Consider the following 24,679-nt stretch of genomic DNA (forward strand, 5'->3'; position numbering starts at 1 on the left):
CGGCGACTAAAAAAAAAATTTAGTCGCCAATTCATTTGCCGACAATCTATCAACGACCAAACGGGCGACTAAGAATTTTAGTCGGGAAAAATATTTGGCGACCAAAAAATGACTTTTGGCGACTAAAAATTTAGTCGCCAAAAGTGTAATTTGTTGTAGTGGAAAGGAAAAGAAATAATTGTGATTTCTCAGATTTTATTTGGGTGGCAATGATTAAAAAATATTATATGTGCCTTTTTATTTTATTTGCCTTATATTTAAAGAGGTAACTTAGGTATTGTAAATTTTTTGTAAAGACTAATTTTGGTTTCTTACCAAATTTTATCACTTTTGATGAGAAACATAATTTAAGCAAAAATGTTTTGGAACTTTAAAAAATGAGCCCTAAAGGAGCTCTAGGGGTGGGCCCCACTCCATTGATGTGACGTTTTAGCATTTTTTTTTTTTTTTGTTTTTTTTTGAATTTTCACATCATTAGAGTTGGGTTTAGAGTCCTCTGGAGCTCTCTATCACACCCTAACTTAAGTTTAAAGTAAATTTTCTTTTACACCAATACTCATCTCATTAATTATCCAAATAAATGATGAAAAACCTCTTTCTCTTTATTTTTTTTCTTTTCTCACCAAACTTTTTTATCCAATCAAAGTGTTAAGAAAGGCACCTAACAGAATATACACGCAAAATAGTAATAAATCATGAATTGGGCCTTTCTAGAAAACACAAATAACCTTATGGGTTCATCGAGCAGTAAAGACTTGATGAGAAGATTTAATATTTCAAATTTGAGTCTCTTAATCGATTATTAGAGATTTTCCCAATTTTTAATTTCAAAGCCTCTAAAAAATAGTTCTTAGCCTCTAAAAATTGAGTACTCATGTCCAATTGGGCTGAGTTGGGCACAAGATACCTTGGATTATCCAATTATCCAAAAAAAGGGAAAAAAAAAAAAACATAAATTAGGATACAATAGATGCACTGTATGAGTGTCATTATTTTCTTGGGTAAGAGTTATAAATGTTTATGATGTGTTATGCCATTTTACGGTAAAAGTTACTAATGGGAAATCTATCATATGTACTAGTAAAGTGAAAGTTATCGACTATTATAATTATGTTATGAACTTTGCAGTCTTAAGAATCAACTTGATGAAAAACAATTGCTTTATTTGATTTGATTTTCAGAAGTTATTTTCTAATTTTTTTCTTAAAATAAAAAATAGTTTTACAAAAATAAATATTTAAAAGATATTTTTGAATTTAAAAATTATTTCTACCTTTCAAAAAGACAAAAACTATATGAAAATGATGAATATTTTTTAAATTTTAATTTTTTCACTAAATTAATTTTTAGTTTTTAGAAAAAAAAATTGAAAACAAATTCTAAATACCAAACCAAATAAAGAGATTATAATTTGTTGGGGGTATTTGTTATAAAATATTATGATTAGGATAAGGTTTTCCTCCAACCTACTATGGAGGAGCTCCTACATCCCAAGAGATGTGGCATTCTATAATTGATCACTTGTTACACAAATCAAAACCTATTCAATTTCTTAATAGCTTTTTGGTGTGCAACGAAAACATATATTTAGTAAGGGACAATGTTTTCCTCCAACCCACCATGGAGAATCTCCTACATCCCAAGCAATGTGGCATTCTATAATTTATTCAATTTTTTAATAGCTTTTTGGTAGTCAACGAAAAAATGTATTTAATAATTCTAAATATTTTCGATAACTTATATAGTTTTTTTTTTATTAATTTAAATCTTTGTCTAAAATTATATTCTTTAAGTTTCTAAAATAATTTTATTATCCTTGGATTCCTAAACACATGTTTTCTAACATTAATATAAAGTGCAAATGTGTGTACCATATGCACTTTATAACTAAAAAATAAAATGATATAATTTCATATTTTTTGAAGCATAACTTAAAAAAATATATATCATAACTAAATGCAACATGAGACATAGCTAATGAATTCATGAGTCATAAGAAAAATAATGTCACAACTAAAAAAAAAAAAATGGTTATAACTAAGGAAAAAATTAGTATAATTAGGAGTGCATATAGTTCACAATTTTTGCATATTAGAATTTCCCTTAAAGATAATGACAAAAAAGTTGCTAAGAAATTAAATAGATTTTTATTTGAGTAGCAAGTGGCCAATTATAAATTGCCTCATTAGGAACTTCTACCTAAAGGGTTGGAGGAAAATATTTTCCATAAGTAATGGCAATTGCGCAGTCTACATTAATGGTTTTATTATATTTAAGATAGTACTTATAATTTACAATAATAATTTAAAAACGACTTAAAATGCTATTTAATTATGTTTCAAAGTAATCTGCACAAGTAGTTAGTCCATCATATATATCATTCTCATGATATAACATCTCTCAATTTCAAAAGTTCATCTTGGGTTCCAAATATCTTAAGGCTGGTTGCACTCCCAAAAAAGAAAAGCATATGGAATAACTGTCTTTACACAATGAAATTGTTTTATTATCCTTTGATCCTAATCTTGTGTTCCCCACAAAGTATAAGACATTATTACCATTTTAAACAACGAATAATGTAATGTCTTTGTTGAGAAAAAACATTTCTCGCACGCATATTTGTTGTGATCAAGTTTAAACTTCCATCAAACAATGTCGTACACCTGAAATCACAAGTCAAGTAAGTTTATCGACTGGTGTATGTCAGAAAACCCATTCGATGCTTAAGTTAACTCTTAAGATTAATATGAGAAAAAGCTCTAATAATTTAGTGAACAATGTTGCATTACTTCCATTAGGTTTAACTCTTCCGTATGGTAGAATTCTAGTAGGACTCTAATTCATATTCTTAAAGTCGTACTAGGAATCAACTTCTTAAGAATGATGCCCATCCTTACACGCTGATTACACAAATCCAAGTGAAGCATTCTAACTCCTAGGACTGAGCAAACCATCTGTCCGATTGCACAATAATTGTGTAACTACACCGACCAAGTCCTGTTGACTTCAGTCAGGACAACCGAACAAAATGTCTGAGAGTGCTCCTCCTCCTATACCATGTATTGCTTAAGTATATGATTAACTTATCACATTTTACAGACCTATACTGGATTCATGTATTCAGTTTCAGTGATATATCTGTTTCCGTTTTCCTTCCTTATGTTCGTTGTAAATTGTACAACAACTTATTTTATTTTATTTTTATTTTAGTTCTTTTATCAGCAATAACAATAAGACGAAAATGCTAAATTTTCTATGGATAACTTCTATTGTTGTATGGATTAGTTTTTCATTCTTTTTTTATCAGTTCTTTTAGTTGCTTCTTTATCCAGATTAAAAACTGTAAAATATTCATCTAAACATCACATACACCAAAATATGAGAAATTAATTGATACCTAACCCTGTACAGTATTGAACTTTTGGTGAAAGTTTTCTCTGAATAGTTGGGAATGTTCGATCCAATAAAATCACTGATGAAAAACTTCTGGAAACTGGCCTAAGTGTTCTCTTGACATTTCCAGAATTAGCCACCACAACAATGGTAAAGCAATGAAAAGTATGAATTTTCCTTGCAGTCAATTTTGGTCTGGGCACTTAATTCTTGTGGAGTTAACCATAAACATTGTGTGGTCATTCCCTTGTTAAGCTCACCATCTCCGATAGTTTCTTTAAGTTCTTCTAACGTCTTTTACCTTTTGTGTTTTTGTCCAATATAAGTCGTGTAACACTGGTCATGTCCTTTTGAAGCTGATCATCACCTCCGATAGTTGCTTTAAGTTCAAACTCCTTTTGCCATTTTGTTTTTTTGTCGAGTATAAGTCGTGTAACTCTACATAACATTTGAAGGCTGTCAACACTTTGCCCAAGGGAAAAAAACTCATCACAGGAAATGGAGAGCAAGGGTCGCAAAGCGATGGAAGGAGGCTAGATGCCACTAGTGCTTTGCAAGCATGGAAGATAAGGAAGCAACTACAAAGGAATTGAATCTGGCATTCATACTGTTAGGGATATAAGAAAAATCAAAAAAATAGATTGAATCAGATTAAACTTGCTATATTTGGTCTATTTTTTAAACAAGAATCGGTCTGTATGATTTTTAAATTTGATTTTTTATTTTTATTTTTAGTTCGTTATCAGTTCAAGCACTTTGTGCATTGAACAAAACTGAAACCAACCGCTACAACATATATTGTATTTATTATATATATATATATATATATATAATCTAATAATACTGATAAACCACCATGTATAGCTCAACCCATCTCAGCAACTTCTACAAGTCAACCATCAGAAGAATAAAATAACTGATGTAGTTGAGTCTGTTTGGTTGTTAGTTTACTATAGTCAAGAAGTTGTTAGATGTTAGTATAAACCATAGTTAGATTAAAGACTCTATTGTACATATATAGATCAGTGACTAAATACTGATAAAGATCACACTTTTTTGGTGTGATATATGTGTTTTAATCACACCTTTTAAGTTTTATTAAAGTGTGGTCTTTGAGAGTGTGATTAAAAGGGGTCATTTTTAATCACACTTTTTAAGTGTCATTAAAAATGATTTTATCACATCTTTTAAGTATGATTAATAATATTTAGATCACATCTTTTAAGTGTAATTAAAAACATTTAAATCACATCTTTTAAGTGTGGTCTTTGAGAGTGTGATTAAAATGGGTCATTTTTAATCACACTTTTTAAGTGTCATTAAAAATGATTTCATCATATCTTTTAAGTGTGATTAATATATTTAGATCACATCTTTTAAGTGTGATAATAATATTTAGATCACATCTTTTAAGTGTGATTAATAACTAATAAAACCTGCGATAAAAAAAAGAATTTGACATATTTGAAGAATAATCAATATTATTTTTATACGCGCATTTCAAGAATGTAATACACACTATATACTATACTTTGAATCACAATCACATATTGAATGGAATAACGTCATATATTTCATAAATGAAAGTTAAATATGTTCATGTTCAAAAGTATATACAGAGGAATTAAATAAAAAGTTTTTACACTGTGCTTACATATATTAAAAAATGAAAAAACTTGCAAAATTAAGTTCTTGAATTCTTTGACCATATTTTGCATCTCTCCAAGAAATTTCTAACCTGAAAAATGAAAACACAAATTAATTCAGAAACCGCTAGAAGCATATGAATAAACTAACTATTTTTAGAGATTGTTCTAGTCTCACAAAAGATAAAATCCGACTGATCACACCCCTTCAAATGTCTTAACATTAAATACCTCTAGCATGACATGAAGCGTGTAAAAATAAAATGTCACTTTACCCACATAAATTGCAAGTTTAACAGAAATTTTACTATAACCAACAACTTAGTTTAAGAGGCTCTACCAATCTCAAATATTTAATGTTCTACAAAAGAAATGCAATTGAATATTAATTGTGCAAATACCTTGAGTGCATTTCAGATATCAGCGACCATTCTTCATCATCTTCTCCATTTGAGCTCCTAGAAACTTCTAAACACTTGGGAGGTTGGCCAGAGTTTCCTTAGAAAGAAGAAAAACAACTCAACTCCTTGGGTATACACATACTGGTAATTGCACATTTGTAAAAAATGTTCTAGATACCATCATATACAAAGTCACATAGAGATATAATCCTAAAGTATAACTTGGGGGGTTCAAAATTCCCATATTAGAATTGACTGCCATTTGCAAATTAGCACAATTACCTTCCATGAAGAACATTGACATTATCTTTTGTGGAATTCGACCAGATATCCAGTTCAAATACTAACACCTCTCTGCAATGCTTGTATGATCAGGACATCACTGCAGTCACTCCTTAGTTGATTTCCCGTTAGATACAAATTATGGCCCGTTTATACAAAATAGTGAGATAAATGAGCTGTCATATCATGATAAATCTGAAATATTTACAAATAAAAGGCAAACAATAACTATTTAGTCTCAAAATGAAAATTAAATATAGAATACACAGTGATATAATGGCATCTCCTTCTAGGACAAGGAGATGGTCTTGTTCACCTGCAGGACCAGAAAGCAAAATTCTTGGGCTTACAGCGGAATCCTTGAACTCACTATGCTTTATGTGTAGAACAAAGGATGCCAACGGATAATATTTTGTCCTATCACTGAAAGAAATGAAAATTTGAAATTTCCATTACTAGCTTGCAATGAAGTATTAAAACCCATGGAAATCCATAGTAGCCCCTATAAATGAGACTAACATAGTCAAGTAAATGAGCTTAAATTAGAACTACAAAGTACAATTGTCGATCAAACTGTTGCATAGGCAGAAAAGGGAGCATGTAACCGTAACTGGAGAGCATGTAACCATAACTCGAGAACACTTACGTTAAACAAGTTCTTAAAGATGAACAAGCACATTCAGTACACTATAAGGGTATAATGGCATCTCAACACTTCAAGAAAGTTTGCAATAGTCCCACATAGTGAAACCACTACATAGATCAAATGACTGAAGTAAAATAAGTAAAATGCCTTTTTGAGACTATATGTTTCCATTTTGTCTCACATAATATATTAAAAATAATATAAAAAAAAATTGACCTTTTCTTGCCGAGTTTGCATACCTTAAATTTGAGATTTGTTGGGTCTGGCATTTTGATATGCATTGCACCCAAGTTCATGTAATAGAGGTCTAAACTAGACGTACACATACCTTATGCAGTTTTGTCTCAGATGAAGCAGAGTCAACATTTCCCCCAGTCGATGTGGTGGAGCTCCGAGAAGAACCATGAACCATTCTTTTCTTCAGCATCTTTTTCATGAGGTGTATAGCTGATTTATCTGTCACCTTTTCTGTCCGTTTTTCTCCCCTCTCGCTTTTGGCTACATAATTTTCCTCTGCTATTTTTGTCCTCTGAAACAGCTTCCCAAGCGATGTTCTATGTTCCTTCTTTACCACTGTGGTTGTTTCTGGCAACTCAATTGCTGATCCAAACAGATAGCCCTAGAGTGGACAGATTATTGTTCCATTCCCACTGGGCTCTGTGCCTTCCAATGGCTTTCCTCTAAGTGTAATGGTGCTACCATGGCAGCTTCTTCCAGTGCTAACATAAATGTTTCTTCCAGTACTAACATGACTGTTTCTCCCAGTACTAACTTTGGGTAGTACTGTTGGTCATCCAATGATGGCTGCCCTGAAAGACAAGTACAAGAATTCCCTGACAGAAGAAATGTTAAATGATTGGGATAATGGTGAGGTTAATTGGGAGGGATGTCATGTAGGTTTGTGTTTTCAAATGCTTCTCAAAAGAATTAATGGCATATTATGCTTTGCTGTTGTTTTAAATATTATGGATCATGACTCATGGGCTTGTTGATGTTTACCATTATCTCAATTTTTAGTACAGGAATCAGGGACGTGTAGAAATAGCAATGAAGGAATATTGATTGGGAAAACAATTAGCTTTATACTCAAAGGGAATGTCAAGTGTAACAATCTTACAGTATGTAGTTCATTCAGTTGAACTTGAAGCTGTACTCCAGCTATAAATAAGCATGCAGCATGGAGAGTTCCTAAGTACACAGGTCTTATGCGGTTAATTATTTCCAGGTATGTAACAGCTACTTTGCTTTGAAGCTGTCTTTCCTAAACAACACCTGACTTATCGAATTTCCAGTGATCTACTGATTATGCTACTAGATTATATTGGTCTTACCACAAATATTATAATGACTACTCATGATTATGTTTAATACTGCACTTACAGTCTGACTCTAATATGTGCACCAATCTTTTCATTATTGCTTTAGCAAAGCGTTAGCAGAAAAATATGTAAGGGTATACATGACTTACCTACGCTAAAATCCTTCAGTGGTTCATTGGCCCGGAACTTGCGATGCATCCAACCAAGTAACTGCAATCAAGATATATGAAAATATGAACTCAGAAAATATTAAGAACAGTTTTCATCATCCAAATTTCAACATAAATTGGAGTTACATTCATTTTTTTGATCTTTCTTCAGAGTGCTTGATTTAGATCACTTCGGCAGTAGGAGGAAGTGAGAGACGGTGTGCTTTTCGTATTAAGGACTATGACAATTTAATGAATGTGACACCAAAAATGTGTCCTGAAAGGCTCCAAGGACCTCAGATTAAGGCAGGTAGAGAGAAACATTGAGAAAGTTACAAGATTTGGTTGGCTATTTTGTGTCAAAATCGAATAATGTGGCATAATGGGAAGTGGGGTCAAAGGACCCCATGAGCTCATGATTTTATTTGGCTGTGCACTTGTGAGGTTGGTCTCCTGGTTTAGTACATGGTTAGCGGTTTGGTCTGCACCTATCAGAACACATGCCTTCTTATAGTTATGTCATTGGACTTCCCAATTTGAGTGGAGTCCAGAGCTATGTTACATTGATTATTATCATGCTTTATTATAACATTCTTAGTTAGTTATGATATGGTAAATTGTAACATTACTAGATTGCTATAAAAACAATTTCATAGCATTAACAAAATGTTATCCTTTGGTATTTTTAGTAACTTTGAACTATTTCATAGCATTCAAAAATTGTTATAATATATTTACAATAGCGTTCAATGATAACATTCGATAAATGTTATTAAAAATGATACACTTTTAATAACATGGGCAAACATAGCATTCCAACGAATGCTATTACTTACTTTTGATAGCATTCATCGAATGCTATAAAATGTGTTTTTTGTTGTAGTGTGATGAAAAGAAAAATGTTTCTCATCCAATCCAATGTCTACAAGCAAACTGATCAATTGAACTTTTATCAATTTCAGTGTAAATGTGTGCTTCCATTTAGATCATTATATTACCTATCTTGCAGAAGAAGGGAACTAGTCAACATCTTATATAAGAACTAGTTATCAAGTTCAAAAGTACTGTGGAATATGCTAACATATTCAAAAGCTGAATTATGATAAGAGATCTGCAGTGGATGTTAGAACATAGAATAAGTACATAAAATGACTATACAGGAAAGATTACAGTTGTGCGGAAGGCTTCTACCATAAATAATATGGAAAATTGTCAAATGAGATCTGTAGTTCTCTACCATCAATAATGGGATCAAATAGGAAAATGCAAATAAATAAACAATGCTCAAATTCAAAGTGGACCCACCATATCAAATCAATTGGTTCATGCAATTAGAAGAATATAGAAGTACCTCTTAATTTGTGCAAGAGCAATTAATAAAACTTGTCTGGTTGAATAGAGTACAAAAGGAACTGCAAACAAGCAAAATGATCTAATTTTTTTTGCTTAAATAGGCAAAAAGTAATTAAAAAAGACGACCAAACAATTCCTAAGTTAGGAAAGGCAAAAAGATAACATGGATAATTGTATATCTCAAGAAACATGATCACAAATTCCTGAATGCTCCCACTAATGCTAGAAGATACCAAATTACAAAATGTCTATCATAGGTGGGTTTGGGAAGATTCATTACTCATAAATACTTGAGTCAATAAGCCAACTATAATGAAACATTACTTATTAGAGAACACATAAAAAGCTTTCTGACATGGACAATACAATAAAATGAATAATATATTAGCATGACATAATATTCATTCTACTTTGCAGAAAATTTATACACAACTGAGATTAGAAGAAAAATATAACCAGAAGGGCCTTTCTTCCATATAAAATAAACAACAAAATTAAAACTCTCCCCAACTTCAACAACCATGTACTTTCTTTAATTTAAAGGGAAAAAGAAAAAAAGAAAAGACAAAAACAGAGTAGCACTTTGTATCACATCCTTAAACCACATGCATTGTTCAGCAGACATTTATGTTATACAAAATCTTTAACATCAGAAATTAATTACTAAGACTCTCTGTTGTTTATTAAAATTTTGATCAATGAAAACCACTTAAAATTCCACTCTAGTAAACCATATAGTAATAAAAATAACAAAATGACTCTTAACAACATGTATAGCCACAACTGAAGCTAATGGATCATACGCAACTACAATTTTTGAAAACAAGAAAATCAAAATCAAGCAAAAACATATATACAAATCAAAACTGAAGCTTTTGAAAAAGGACCAAGGTGTGTTTACCTCCAAATAAAATGAACACAAGAAATAACAGAACTGAGATGACAAATCTCATCTTTGCAATGCCATTGCGACATTTTGTCGAGCACCTTGCAGACACAAAAAGTATATAGCATGACTCATCTTTGCTATACACAGAGAAACTATATAGATGAGAGAAAAAACAATCCAAAATCAGCAAATAAAGATCATTTTGAAACCCCTTTCAGAAAATAAAATCAGCAAATACAGATGACAAACCATTTTTGAAACGGTGCAATGATAGAAACCATTCCGAAACCCCTTTCAGAAAATAAAGATCATTTCAGAAACCCATTTCAATCATAGAAGAAATTTAAAAATCAAACCATTTCAGAACTAAATTCAAACCTATTTCACTCATCAGATCAGAGAAGAACCAGATTTCAGAAAAATAGAGAGAGAAATGGAAGTTTTCTTACCTGTGATAATGGTGGCCCAGAGCAAGAGCTACGAAACCTAAGTCCAACACCTGGACTGCGGCTGTTCTTCTCCTTCCCCCTCATTCTCACGGCTGCGAAGGTTGTGTTAATAAGAACTTAGGTTTTTATTTATTTATGTATTTATATTATTAACCCTAAACTAATTACTCTCCTTGTTTTATTATTATTATTATTATTATTAGCCTCGTGGACTTTCATAATAAATTTATTTAAAGTTTAAGATTAATTAAATTATCTTCTAACAATATTTAATTTAGAGATGAAAGATTATTTTCTTCATTAAAAGATATGTCTTTTGTGATAAAATTTATTTTCATCATTAGTTAAAGACTCCTTTTGTTGTATGTTCAAGAGATTGATGGCGAGCTTGAGGCCCTTAGTGACTAAAGAGGAGAATAGGAAGAAGCTGAAGGAGACAATTTCGAAGACTAGAAGCTTCTTGCCGGCGACGATGCTGACGTCGCAAGCGGAGGGCTTTTCGAGGCGAGGATGGTTTGGGGTGATAAGAGAGATGCCTCCGAAAACGGCGATCGTAAGAAACACTCTGCCCCCAACAGTATTGAACGCACTCCATCTAGGAATGGCAACGGGGCGGGGCAGGGCCGGGGAACACACTCCCCGTTCCCGATCCCCGATGGTCGAATTTCCCCCGACCCGGCCCCGATCCCCGACGGGGAACCTATCACTACCCCCACCCCCGTCCCCAACAGGGATCGGGTTTCCTCGACCCCGAGCATTCCCCGGCTAAAAAAAAAAAATCAAAAAATACAACAACAACATCATTATCCAACAGATCTGAAACAGATCTAAAAACAAAAAAAAAATTGTGAAACAGATCTATCTGATCTGAAACAAATCTAAAAACAAGAAAAAAAAAATTCAGAAAATATAACAACATCATCATCATCCGAGACAGATCTGAAACAGACCTAAAAACAAAAACAAAAAATTATGAAACAGATCTGAGACAAATCTGAAACATATCTGAAAACAAAAACAAGAAAAAGATCTGATCTGATGAGAGACGCGGTGGTGGTGATGGTAGTGCGAGCTGGATGGCGGTGGTGGTCGGCGACGTCAAGAAGAGAGAGAATAGATGAGAGACGCGGTGGTGGTGGTGGTGGTGGTACGAGCTAGACGGCAATGGTGGTCGGCGACGTCGAGAAGAAAGGGAGTGGATGAGATGAGAGACACGGTGTGGTGGCGGTAGATCTGAGAGAGAGAGAGATAGAGAAGTCAGTGAGCTAGAGAGAGATGAGAGATGGAGACGAGGTGTAGAGAGAGATGAGATCTGAGGTGAAATAAGGGTAAAGTTAGTGGTTTATATATATATATAAGGGTAAAATTGTAATTTAACATCGGGGATAAACCGGGCCGGGGATCGGGGACGGGGACGGCCGGGTACAGGGCTGGGACACTGATTCCCGTCCCATGCCCAAATCTGTTCGGGGATTGATTTTTAAATACCATCCCCGTCCCGTCGGAGGTATTTTTCGGAGAAACGCTCAATTCGGGTCGGGGGGTCGGGTCCCCATCGGGCCGGTTTCAAATTGCCATCCCTAACTCCATCTCTCTCTCTCTCTCTCTCTCTCTCTCTCTCTCTCTCTCTCTCTCTCTCTCTCTCTCTCTCTCTCTCTCTCTCTCTTGCACCTTGTGATGAACCTTAACCTTCTACTTTCCTTTTGATTAGAAGTAGCCAACGAGTTAAATGTATTTTGAATTTTTTTTTTAATTTGTGTTTTGGTATTGGGACTTTTTTTTTAAAAAAAAAAAATGGGAATTGTATATTTTATATACAAATCAAATTGGAATATTTTATACAAACACACCTATTTGGGGAGTGTGATTAAATATATATATATATATATATATATAATCACACTTATTTAAAAAGTGTGATTAAAAAGTAATAATGTATTTAATCACACTTTAATTAGAAGGTGTGATTAAAAAATATATAAATAATCACACTTTAATTAGAATGTGTGATTAAAAAATATATATATAATCATACTAATTTAAAAAGTGTGATTAAAAAGTAGTAATGTATATATAATCATACTTTAATTAGAATGTGTGATTAAAAAATATATAAATAATCACACTTTAATTAGAATGTGTGATTAATATATATATATATATATAATCACACTAATTAAAAAAGTGTGATTAAAAAGTAGTAATGTATATATAATCACACTTCAATTAGAAGGTGTGATTAAAAAATATATAACTAATCACACTTTAATTAGAATGTGTGATTAAAAAATACATATATAATCACACTTATTTAAAAAGTGTGATTAAAAAGTAATAGTGTATGTATAATCACACTTTAATTAGAAGTGTGATTAAAAAATGTATAATTAATCACACTTTAATTAGAATGTGTGATTAAAAATATATATATATATATATATATATATAATCACACTTATTTAAAAAGTGTGATTAAAAAGTAGTAGTGTATATATAATCACACTTTAATTAGAAGGTGTGATAATATATATATATATATATATATAATCACACTTAATTGAAAAGTGACATAAAAAATAAATATTATCACACTCAATCAAATTAAGTGTGATTAAAATATCAATCTAATTTTTTTTATCACACTTCCAATAAAAGTGAGATATATTTTTTTGTCAAAGTGTGATCTTTAACTATTTTTGTAGTAGTGATTGTATTTTACTCAATGAATTCAATAATACAAAATCTCTTTACGGTATCAGAGCTAGATAGCTCCAATGAGCTGCGATCCTTTATGAAGCTTTAAACTAGCTTTATTAATGGAAGAACCTCAACAACCTTCATCAATGGCTGATTCTCAGTCTTTTCCACCAAATTTCTCTCTTCTCATTTCAAATCTGAGTTCATTCGTGACTGTTAAATTGGATTCATCCAATAACATCATCTGGAAGAATCAGTTGCTGTCACGACTCAAATCTGCCCCTATAGGTTTAACGTCGTAACTGGCCAGTAATCCTTGGATTACCAAAAGCCTTTGAATAGAATAACATATAATTAGGGGCTGCAGAAGCAAATATATTAAACATACATAGTCCATTAAGTTGTGCAGATATACATGGAACGAGTAATTTTAAACTTTTAAAAGATACATGTGACGTCACCAAGAGACAGTAATTACACGTCACCCATGTATAGATAAACAGAAATTTGTTCATAAACCAAGAGAGAACAAAGTCTTAAGCATTCACAAAACATGGCCACAAGACTTGACTTAATCTGGAACCTCCTTGGGAAGCACAAAAGGGTGGTTGACAACCCAAAGCTCTTCAAGTAGCAACTTAGGCCTGGTCATGCGCCTGCTTACCTAATACATGATATAAATAGTGAGCGAAAGCCCAGTAAATAATAACAGAGTAAAGGGGTAAATGAATGATGTCCCTTAACAAGGTCCGAACACGGAAAAAGACTCACATTCGTTTTCTTGATCGAGTCATTGATAGAAATTAGATTTCATGCTTGTTCTTACATAGTTTATCCGTTAGCGCTAACAGATCATATATAGAGTATCGAAGATCATACTTGTCAGTTCCTTAAAGGAACCTCTGACCAGGTACGAATAACTTGTCAGTTCCATATAGGAACCTCTAGACCGAGAATAACTTGTCAGTTCCATAAAGTAACCTCCGGCGGAGTACAGATAACTTGCCAGTTCCATAAAGGAACCTCGGAACTGAGAACATATAACATACTTGCGTTACGGAATCATTGCCACGAATACTTGTCAGAAATTGGACAATCATTAATTGTACAGAACATAACATTTTATGGAACATATCTTATTTCATATGCTTCAAAAAATACTTATTAATTGAATGTAGCTTTACAAAGTTATTACTCATAGAAGTTGCCTCCAAAGCAAACAGATAAAGTAGGCAAATCAGATATCTTGTGGTGCGTGACCTACACAGATACAGAACGAATACGTGTTGAATTACACACCCAGAATCATTCACTTAATTCTTTCTTATCTTGGTGTGTTTTTACTTTTATTCTCATTATCGTATCTTAATCTTGGCCTAGAAATGCCTAGGATGCAATAAGGGTGTAAAAATGCACTTGAAAATATTTACCAAAACTTGTTGAAACATGGGTCTCGCTCGAGTGCAACTTTCTTCGCTCGAGCGGATCGACATACAAAAATATGAGTGGTTGCTCGAGCGCAACTTCCTTTGCTCAAGTGGTCTGTAAACTCTGTAAAAGTACTGGTTGCTAGATTTTTTCGCTCGATGCTCGCTTGACGCTTGCTTGAGTGTGAGACTCATGCCTTCGCTCCAGCGCAACTCTTGTCGCTCTAGTAGTTTGCAAAATATGTAAACTTCTGGGAACACGCATTTTATGCTCGAGCCAACCTTTTGTCACTCAAGTGGAGGTGCAAAACACAAAGTGGTCGCTCGAGCGTAGGATTCGTCGCTCGAGCGGAAAGGCAGAATCTGGAATGTCCAGATTTCTCCGCCAAATACAATGCTTAATTTTGAAGTTGCAAATCATGGTCTTTTGGGCCAAAAACTTGAGGAAACTTGAGGAAACTTTTGTAAATGGATAAAACATGGTGGATTCAAAAATCATTTCACAAAATCAAGGCCCAAAAGCTTGCCAATTGTGCAATACAACACTTTTTTCATTGAAAATATAACATGCATGCTTTATCTTGACTTTAAAGGTTCCAAAACATGATCAAATGAAGCAAATTGGTGGAAAACAAGATGAATTCTCAAAACTAACATAAACTTGACAAATGCAAGTGGAAATTCTTTGAAATCAAACTTAAAATACTATGATATATGCATGCATGCATGATTTGAGTTACAATTCTATAATCCTAGTTCATTCTCATGTCATTCCACCTCCTTCACTTGACTTCTTACAAAACTAACTCAACTACATAACCAAAGGTTGGATTTCTTACCTTAGATGCTCAACTATGCTCTCTAGAGTTAATTTATTGAAGTTCCTAGCCAAATCTCCAAATTCTTAAGCAATTCCTTTGTTTGAAGCACTTCTCTCTTAGTCTCTCTCTTTCTCTTCGTTTTTGAGCTCAAGCAAGAGAAAATGAGAGTGCAAAAGTGTATAAGAGGTATTGAGGTGACCTTATATAGGCTTGATTAAAGAAATTAATTAATTAGCTTGCCACTAATCTAATGAGCATTAAATTATTCTAATTTAATCATTCCGATCCGAATTTTAATTGAACCTACCATAAAATTCTAACAATTTCAAATAATACATATCCTAAGTCAATTTCGTGATCGAACGCCGATAAGGCCTTTAATTCATAGAACAAAATAGAAACATAAACAAATATTCCTACGATAAATAGATAAAAGTACAAATAATGCAACACATATGCAATAAATTCAGAATTTCATCTTAATTTCTCATTAGGAATAATTGATCCTAATTTATCACCTAATCATAGGTCAAGGTTGTTACAGTTGCTTAAATAGTGAGAACACCAAAACTTCTCTGTTATGCTGATGGATCGAAGCGATGTCCTCCTCCAATTGTAATCGATTCTAGCAATAAAGAAATTTTGAATCCAGAACATGCATAATGATTAACCATTGATGCACATTTTCTAAGTTGCATCACCGCAACTCTATCCCCAACAATTTTCACCTATGTTTTTCATTGCACAAACAGTTGTCAGGTCTAGTCTGTTCTTGAAAATAAATTTACTTCTTTGTCTCGATCATATATTCATCAATTAAAGAAAAAGCTTGGTCGTTTGAAAAAAAAAAGCTCAACTATGGAGGAATATTTGTCTCAATTCAAAACCATCATAGATCAATTGGCATTGGTTGCTTCTACTGTGAATGATGAAGATTTAGTTCTCTTAATACTCAATGGTCTTCCTGATGAATACAGTGCATTTAAGACCACAATCCGAGCAAGATCAAATCCAATTTCAATGGAGTCCCTGTGCTAGCATGCTCTTAAGAGCGCTCTATACTTTGTTCTGAAGAAATTCATGTTGAACATGCTCTTAAGCATAGTCATGCATCTGCAGTTCCATTTTCCTATGCAGCTACTAGTGGTCACAGTCACAGATCTTATTCTTCAAGTTCTAGATCTTTTGGAAGTACTTTTGGTACTAATTATTCTAGTGGAGGCAGAAGCTCCAGAGGAAATTTCAACAGAAATTGAGGTAGGTTTTATAGAGGTTCTCCAAGAGGAGGAAGACTTCATGGATCTCATCTCCAGACCTTTTCACCTCAACATGCCTCCATTTCTTCCTCAATTGTTGTTATCTGTTAAATTTGTGGCAAAATGAATCACTCTGCCTTAGAGTGTTGGTATAGAATGGATAATTCTTTTTCAATCTCAGTCTAGATCTGCTCCTAAGGCTTATGCTGCCTCCTTTGCCTCACAACCTTCACCACCATCCAACTGGTACATTGATTCAGCAGCCTCGGATCACATTACTAATGATCTGGCTAATTTCTCTATCCATAAGCCCTATCATGGTCTAGATCAAGTCACTATTGGTGATGGTTCCTCATTTTCTATTCACAATACTAGTAAAGGCATTTCCAACTCCTTCTCCTCTCATCCTTAACAAAATTCTTCATGTGCCTTCATTTCTTTTAATAATTTGCTTTCAGTTCATCAACTCAGTTTTGATAACAATTGTTCCATTACTTTTAATGCTAACACATTTACTATTCAGGACAAGGATACTAACAGAGTTTTGCATAAAGGTTGCCATTCTAATGGTCTTTATCAGCTTCCTTTTCTTGTATCTATTACATATCCTGCTACTTGTTATCATAGCACTACTACTTCTACACCTGTACCTAATTGGCATTTCAAATTAGGCCATCCACTATTGAAGAAACTTCAACACATTGCTGCTACTTCCAAACTTCCATCATTTTCACACACTACCACTGGTTGATGTTCTCACTGTTGTGTCTTTAAGAAACATAGATTACCATTTGTTTTGTCTAATTCTACTGTTAATAAGCCCTTTGCTTTAATACACTTAGATGTATAGGGTCCTTTCTCTATTTCTATGACAGGGTTTAAATACTATGTTGTGTTCATTGATGACTTTAGTAAGTTTACTTGGTTATATCCTTTTCATTTTAAGAGTGAAGTTTTTCCAAATTTATGGAATTCAAGGCCATGCTTGAAACACAATTTAATACTTATCTTCAAATTTTAAGGAGTGATAATGGTGGTGAATATTTAGCTAAAGAATTTTAGACTTTTCTGTCCTCTAAAGGCGTATTGCATCAGCTCACATGTCCTCATACCCCAGCTCAGAATGGGGTAGCAGAAAGAAAACATCGTCATCTCATTGAAACAACCATTGCTCTTATGGATCACTCTTCTTTACCCTTGCATTTGTGGTTTGATGCATTGGCTACTGCAATTGTTCTTATCAACAAACTTCCTACTACTAAACTTCAATTTCTCACTTCTTTTGAAGTTCTCTATCATAAACCACCTGATTACTCTTTTCTTAGGGCTTTTGGTTGTAAGTGTTACCCTTGGTTAAAACTCACACTTCTCATAAACTTTAACCTTGCTCTATTCCTTGTGTCTTTATTGGTTACCATCCAACTATTAAAGGGTATAGGTGCTTGGATCCAGTCACCAACAAAATTTACACCTCTCGCCATGTTATTTTTGATGAGCACATTTTTCCCTTTTCTTCTTCTTCTTTGTTGTCTTCTTCATCTCATTCTCTTACTCAGTTACATTCTTTTTTCTAGTCTACTCCGACTCAAACCATCAGTCCAAAGCCTACTCATTCTACAGCTCCCAATGTATCCCTTATAATAAGTCCAGCTGCAGCTGATCCAACTACAGCTACAGTAACTTTATCTGATGCAGCTACAGCAGCTACAACTGTCCCTCTGTCTGTTCCTACTGTATTAGTTCCTTTGTCTGCTTCTCCTGCACCCCTTGTCCCTACCACTGCTATTGCCCATGCTCTGCTATTCCTATTTCTGTCATTACTATTGATTTACCATTTCCACCTCCAGCTTCTCACAATACACATCATATGGTTACTAAATCCAAGTCCTATCTTCCTCATTCTGCCTTTGTTGCTTCCTCTGTTACTAAACCTACATCCTTTAAAGAAGCCTCCTAATCTCTATCCTGGACCAAAGCTGTGCTGAGGAATATCAAGCTCTGTAGAAGTAGTCCACTTGGTCTCTTGTTCTTTTACCTCCAGACAAACAAGCCATTGGATGTAAATGGATATACAGATTGAAGACTAACTCCGATGGCTTCATTGCTCAAGCTGCTGCTGAGCTTAGTTGGTTGGGAATGCTTCTCAAAGATCTTCATATCTCTGTCCCCACCCCTACTCTCTGGTGCGACAATCTTTCCGTCATCGCCATGACTAGTAACCCTGTGTTTCATGCTCCCTCTAAGCACATTGAAGTCAATTATCATTATGTTCGAGATAAGTAGTCTCTAAACTTTTGTTTGTTCAACATGTGGCCTCCTCTGATAAGATAACAGACATTCTCACCAAGCCCTTATCAGTAGTTCGGTTCAAATTGCTTCAGTCCAAGCTATTGGTTCTTCCATCACCTACCAGCTTACGGGGGAATGATAAACCACCATGTATGGCTCAGCCCATCTCAACAACTTCTACAGCTCAGCCATCAGAATAACTGATATAGTTGAGTCTGTTAGGTTGTTAGTTTACCATTGTCAAGAAGTTGTTAGATGTTGAGTTAGTATAAACCATAGTTAGATTAAAGACTGTATTGCACATATATAGATTAGTGACTTCACTGTATTTTACTTAGTGAATTCAATAATACAAAATCTCTTTAAATATAATGATATTAATAAGTATAATAAATCTTAATTAATTAACCTTATTATTTTTATAGCCTAAATTTGCAAACTCTTATTATATATAATCTTAACTCTAACTCATTATTCTTGAAACCTTAGTATTTTTTAACTTTTATTTTATTTTATTTTATTTATTTATTTATTTTTGTTAATTTAGGAATTGAAAAGTATTTATTAAATGGATAGATTGGATATGTTTAAAATGGTGGGCAAATAACTAATTTAATATTTTTATATAGATTAGTGATTATATTTAAAAGTGGCTCAAGTTTGAAAGGTCCTAGACCGATTAAACCACACCAAATCAAACCATTTCAATCGGTTCGGTTCGGTTCAGTGCTATTTGATGGGAGAAGCGGTTTGTATCGGTGTTCAAAATAATATAACTGACATTTATTGGTTTGGTGAAATTTTTTACCTAAATATCGAACGTACCAAATTGATTACATCTCTACATACTGTGTTCATCGATGATCTACTTGAGTTTATGGAGCCAAAATGACTGTATACACTATTCTCCAACTTCGAAGTTGAAAGATGTGTTCATACCAAAAAAAGAAAGGAAAACGACGAGATCAAGATTTGTATTTGTAAGGTATGATGTCCAGTTGTGGCAAGTATGGCTATTTAGAAAGAAAATGGCTTTTGCTGTGAAAACAAAGCACTGAAAGTAAAAATAGTAGAGTTTGTTAAGCAAAATAGAGCGAAGTAGAGGTTAGTAAATATACTAGTTGAAAATAAGGAAATGGAAAGTAAAATAGGGGTGCTACCAGTATGGTACAAGAGAAAAAATCAAATGCCCAAGCTGTATGTGGCAAAAGAACCAATGGCCAAAACTAGTATAACCATAAGAGAGAATTATGTGTATGTCCTACTACCTGGACTTATTGTCCAATAGGATCTATGATAATTAATGATATTTTTCATCATACATTATTAAAAATATCACTAATTGTTAATTTTTAGTGACAGTTTGAAATTTTGTTACGAAAAATATTACTAATTTTAAGTTTTAGCGACAGTTTAAAAAAATTGTCACAAAAAGTCATAAATTTTCAACTTTCAGCTACAGTTTAAAAAATTCGTCACAAAAAAATGTCACTAATTGTCAATTTTTAGCGATATATGTAAAAAATCATCATAAAAATTTATTTTTAGCAACGGTTGTACTAGGACTTGTTTCTAATAGGACTTGATGAGAATTAAGCCCAATTATGAGGACCTATTGGTAGTTTACCCTAACTATAAAGGCCTATGAAGAAGGAAATAGATGGTTGTATAATAGTGTGATAATACGACTTAAACCAATGTATTACATGGATGACCTCAAAAAGGAGTTTGCAAATAGGGGCATGGGGGATATCCAGATAAGGGAAGCTGAGGGAAGAGACAGTCCTATCATTTGAATCTATGGTGATACACTTAGGATGAAATCTCGACATTGTGGGAAAGTGAGCATAGCCACAAAATGTATGGAATTCATCAACAAAACAATCAATTTGGATTGTAAGGGGGTGATCTACCCAATGAAAGTTTGTAAGGAACAAATTGTTATTTCAAAGGTAGTGAACAAACAATGCAAATGTCAAGACCATCAAGGGAATGATGATTATCATAGCTCCAATGATGATGAAGATGCTCAAATGTTAGAGCTGGAGAATAAGCAAGGTGAAGATGATGATGATGATGATGATGATGATGATGATGATGATGTAGAGGTCCAGGTGGGTGATGAGCTTGACAAGGCTAGTGACATGGCAGCAAAAGAGAAATAAACAAGATATGATGATCAAAATGTCATGGAAGGAAAAGATAGGTAGATAAACACGTCATTGGTGGAAGAAATCGACAGCAACATGGAAATGACAAATATTGAGGGCGTATACGAGAGTAGGGTTGCAGAAAAGGTGGTGAGCTCCTTGCAAGTTCGAAGTGGAAGAAGTCGAATCGTTGATGATGAGATATTTATACCAGGCTTCATGAAGAGCTTGAGTGGATCTAAGCTAAGTAGGCTTGGGCTCAACCTTCAGATAGTACTAAGGCCGGCCCAAAGTTTGGAGTGTGTGGGTAATACAACCTAAATAAAAATTGAAAAAGGTGTCCATTACAACAAAGAAGACTCTATTTAGCATTGTTGTGGTGATGAAGCTTTATATCATCACGAACAAAGAAGAAATGAAGAAGGAAGGAGAAAGTAAAAAGGAACTTCAAGAAAGCTTTGCAACAAGAAAGGGAGTTTGCAAATGGCTCAGAATATTGTTGGAGCTTTTTTGATTTTTTTTTAAAAAATGCGCTATTTTTAGGTCGATGGTGGTAGCAATATCGCTATATATGGAAAGTGAGTCAAGCAAAGAGCGAAGGCTATTAAATGAAGCTGAAGTAACAGTGCAAATTGGTAGATTTCTTGGGCTGAACTCTGAAGGAAATTAGGAGGAAATAGTTAGCAAGCTAATGGAACTAGAAGCAAATGATAAGAAGAAAATGAGGAGAACGGGTGGCCAGGCTAATTAATTAGCAACCACAGGAGGATTGGAGTGTTAAAGTATGTCTTAATGAAGTTATCTTGGAATGTTAGGTAGGCCTCAAAAAAGAAGAAAAATCAAAGAGTTATTCTATGAAAGGAAGGTTGATATGGTGTTACTACATGAAACCAAAAAATCATCAATGGATGAAGAAATTGTAAAATCAATTTGGGTTGGAGATAGAATGGAATACATGGCAGTTGACTTAGAAGGATCAGTAGATGGCTTGCTTTGCATATGGAAACCATAAGTACTTTAAATGGTTGATTGCTGCTGTAACAGGAAATTCATCATTCTGTCAGGTACTCTCTATCACAGTTTTAATTGTACTATTGTAAATGTGTATGGCCCTAATGATCATGCAAGAAGAAAAAAGGGGGTAGAACATTTTGTTTAGTTTAAAATCATTGTATGAGAAACCTTGATGTTTGGGTGGAGACTTTATGAAATTAGATACTTATCTGAGAGGAAGGGATGCTCTAGGAGACATAGTGGTATGAAGGAATTCAATGAACTGATTGAATAACTTGAAGTGTCTGACATACTAATGTTAAGAAGGTGGTGTAGGATTGACAGATTTTTATTACACCCAGAATGGATGCAAAAATTTAGGTTTAGGCTCTAGGGGCTACCAAGAAGATTGTCAGACCATTGCCCTATTTTACTGATGGAGGATGAGAGGGATTGGGGTCCAAGGCCATTTAGATTCTTTAATGCTTGGACCCTCCATCCCAATTTTAGAACCTTTGTGGAGAAAACATGGTAGTAAATATTGAGGGGGGTTGAGCTGGTTTTAAATGTTTAAGGAAACTTAAACATTAAAATTGGCCTTAAAACAATGGAATAATGAAGTATTTGAAAATGTGGAGTATAAATTCAAACTTCCTGAGGAGGAAATTCATTCTCTTGAATTAATAGTTGAAGATAGACCATTGGCTGAGGTAGAGGCAAGTAGAAGAAGGGAGGCAAAAGGGGAAGCATGGAAATTAAGTGAAATGGTGGAATGGATATGGGTTCAGAAATGAATAGTTAATTAGGAAACAAAAGGGGATAGGAATACATAATTCTTTCACATTTTGGCAAGCACCAGAAACAACATAAATGCTTTATGCTCAGTTATGGTTAATGGAACTATCATGGAGGATCCTGAAGATGTAAGGGCTGAAGTAAAACAACACTTTATGAATTAGTTTACTGAATCATGGTCTAGTAGGCCTAATCTATCTACTCATTTTAAAACCATAGGGGGCATTGAAGCTGTAGAATCATTGGAAACTATTTTCACTAAAATTGAAATTGAAGCTGTTGTAAAGAATTGTGAAGGGAACAAGGCCCTAGGCCCGGATGGCTTTAATTTAAACATGTTTCAAAAATGTTAGTAGGTGATCAAGGCAGATGTGTTTCAATTCATGAGGGTTTTTCACCAAAATGTTAAGTTGGTGAAGGGGATTAACATTTCCTTTATTGGTTTGATTCCAAAGAATGAGAATAATTCTTGTTTGAATGAGTATAGGCCTATTAGTCTCATAAGTTCTTTATACAAAATTCTTGAAAAAGTTTTATCAAATAGGATCAAGCTTGTTTTGCCAAGGATAATTAATGACTCACAATCAACATTTATAGGGGGAGAAACATCTTGGATGGGGTGTTAATTTCTAATGAGATAGTAGATGGCTGAAGAATATAAAGAGTGGAATTGTACTAAAACTAGACTTTGAAAAAGCATATGACTCAGTTAATTGGAATTTCTTGTTCTCTATGCTGTCTAATTTTGGTTTTGGGAATAAATGGGTTGATTGGATGAAGGAATGTGTAACTTCAGCTAGAATATCTATCTTGGTTAATGGTTCACCAACCTCTAAGTTTAGTCCATGGAGAGTTCTAAGATAAAGTGACCCACTGTCACCATTTCTTTTCAACATTGTGGTTAAGGGTCTCAATATCTTGTCGGTAAGAGCGATACAGATGAGATTAATCGAAAGGACAGCTATTGGTTCAAGTGATCTCAAAATTACTCACTTGCAATTTGTAGATGACACAGTTCTATTATATGAAGCTGATTGGGTGGAGATAACCAATATCAAAAGGATTTTGAGATGTTTTGAAGCCTTGTTTGGGCATGGAATCAACTACCATAAGATTGTGGTGTGGGGTTGGGATCACTGAGGAATTAGCTCAAGGTTTTATTGCAAAATTAAATTGCTTACATCAAAGGCTGCCACTAAAGTACTTAGGATTGCCTTTAGGTGCTAGCCCAAGTAGAAGGACTTGGCAGCCAGTGATCAATAAATACAAACAAAAGCTTGCTTTTTTGGAAGAGAAGATTCCTGTCTTTTGCAAGAGGATTGACATTGATAAAATCTATGCTATCTAGTCTACTAATCTACTACCTATCTTTGTTCAAGATACCAGAAGGGGTAGCAAAGGAACTTGATAAGGCACAATCAAACTTCTTATGGGGTGACAATGCGCTTAGAAAAAAAGTCCATTTGTTCAGATGAGAAAAGGTCTTAAAAAGCAAAAGTCAAGGAGGATAGGGATTAGAAGGATGAGACTCATGAATGATTGTCTTTTATTGAAATGGTGGTGGTGATTTAGACCTGAAGAAAAATCCCTTTGGAAAGAGGTGATATGAAATAAGTAAAATATGGTAGGAAGGGGTTGATGCCCACTACTTGTAAGAGGCCACAGAAATTCTAAGATTTGGGATGACATAATGGGTGTTATTAGATCCAGACCTGAACTTATTG

At 33.9% G+C, this 24,679-nt stretch overlaps 1 protein-coding gene across 15 annotated transcripts in view; it reads right to left on the bottom strand.

The window, feature by feature from the left end:
• Window positions 1-4,943: 4,943 nt before the first annotated feature.
• LOC114281774 (uncharacterized) overlaps window positions 4,944-24,679 on the bottom strand; it is a 31,199-nt gene continuing 11,463 nt past the window's right edge. Inside the window, exons 1-10 of one of the 15 annotated variants that reach the window (XM_082868518.1) lie at window positions 10,528-10,874; window positions 10,328-10,369; window positions 10,091-10,230; window positions 9,188-9,248; window positions 7,837-7,897; window positions 6,697-7,177; window positions 6,039-6,145; window positions 5,723-5,822; window positions 5,441-5,537; window positions 4,944-5,131 (exon numbers count right to left, since the gene is read on the bottom strand). In XM_082868518.1, coding sequence (XP_082724644.1) covers window positions 7,852-7,897; window positions 9,188-9,248; window positions 10,091-10,230; window positions 10,328-10,359 — 279 coding nt within the window. In that variant the 5' untranslated portion in view covers window positions 10,360-10,369; window positions 10,528-10,874 and the 3' untranslated portion in view covers window positions 4,944-5,131; window positions 5,441-5,537; window positions 5,723-5,822; ... (1 more) ...; window positions 6,697-7,177; window positions 7,837-7,851. Of the gene's footprint in view, window positions 5,132-5,440; window positions 5,918-6,038; window positions 6,146-6,696; window positions 7,202-7,704; window positions 7,898-9,187; window positions 9,249-10,090; window positions 10,231-10,327; window positions 10,370-10,527; window positions 12,081-24,679 lie in introns of those variants that run through there. The other 14 variants (XR_014329324.1, XR_014329328.1, XR_014329329.1 and 11 more) reach the window with 14 other exon arrangements.

Source organism: Camellia sinensis, chromosome 5, assembly GCF_055761805.1.
Source record: "Camellia sinensis isolate YWXY chromosome 5, ASM5576180v1, whole genome shotgun sequence".
Lineage (NCBI taxonomy): Eukaryota > Viridiplantae > Streptophyta > Magnoliopsida > Ericales > Theaceae > Camellia > Camellia sinensis.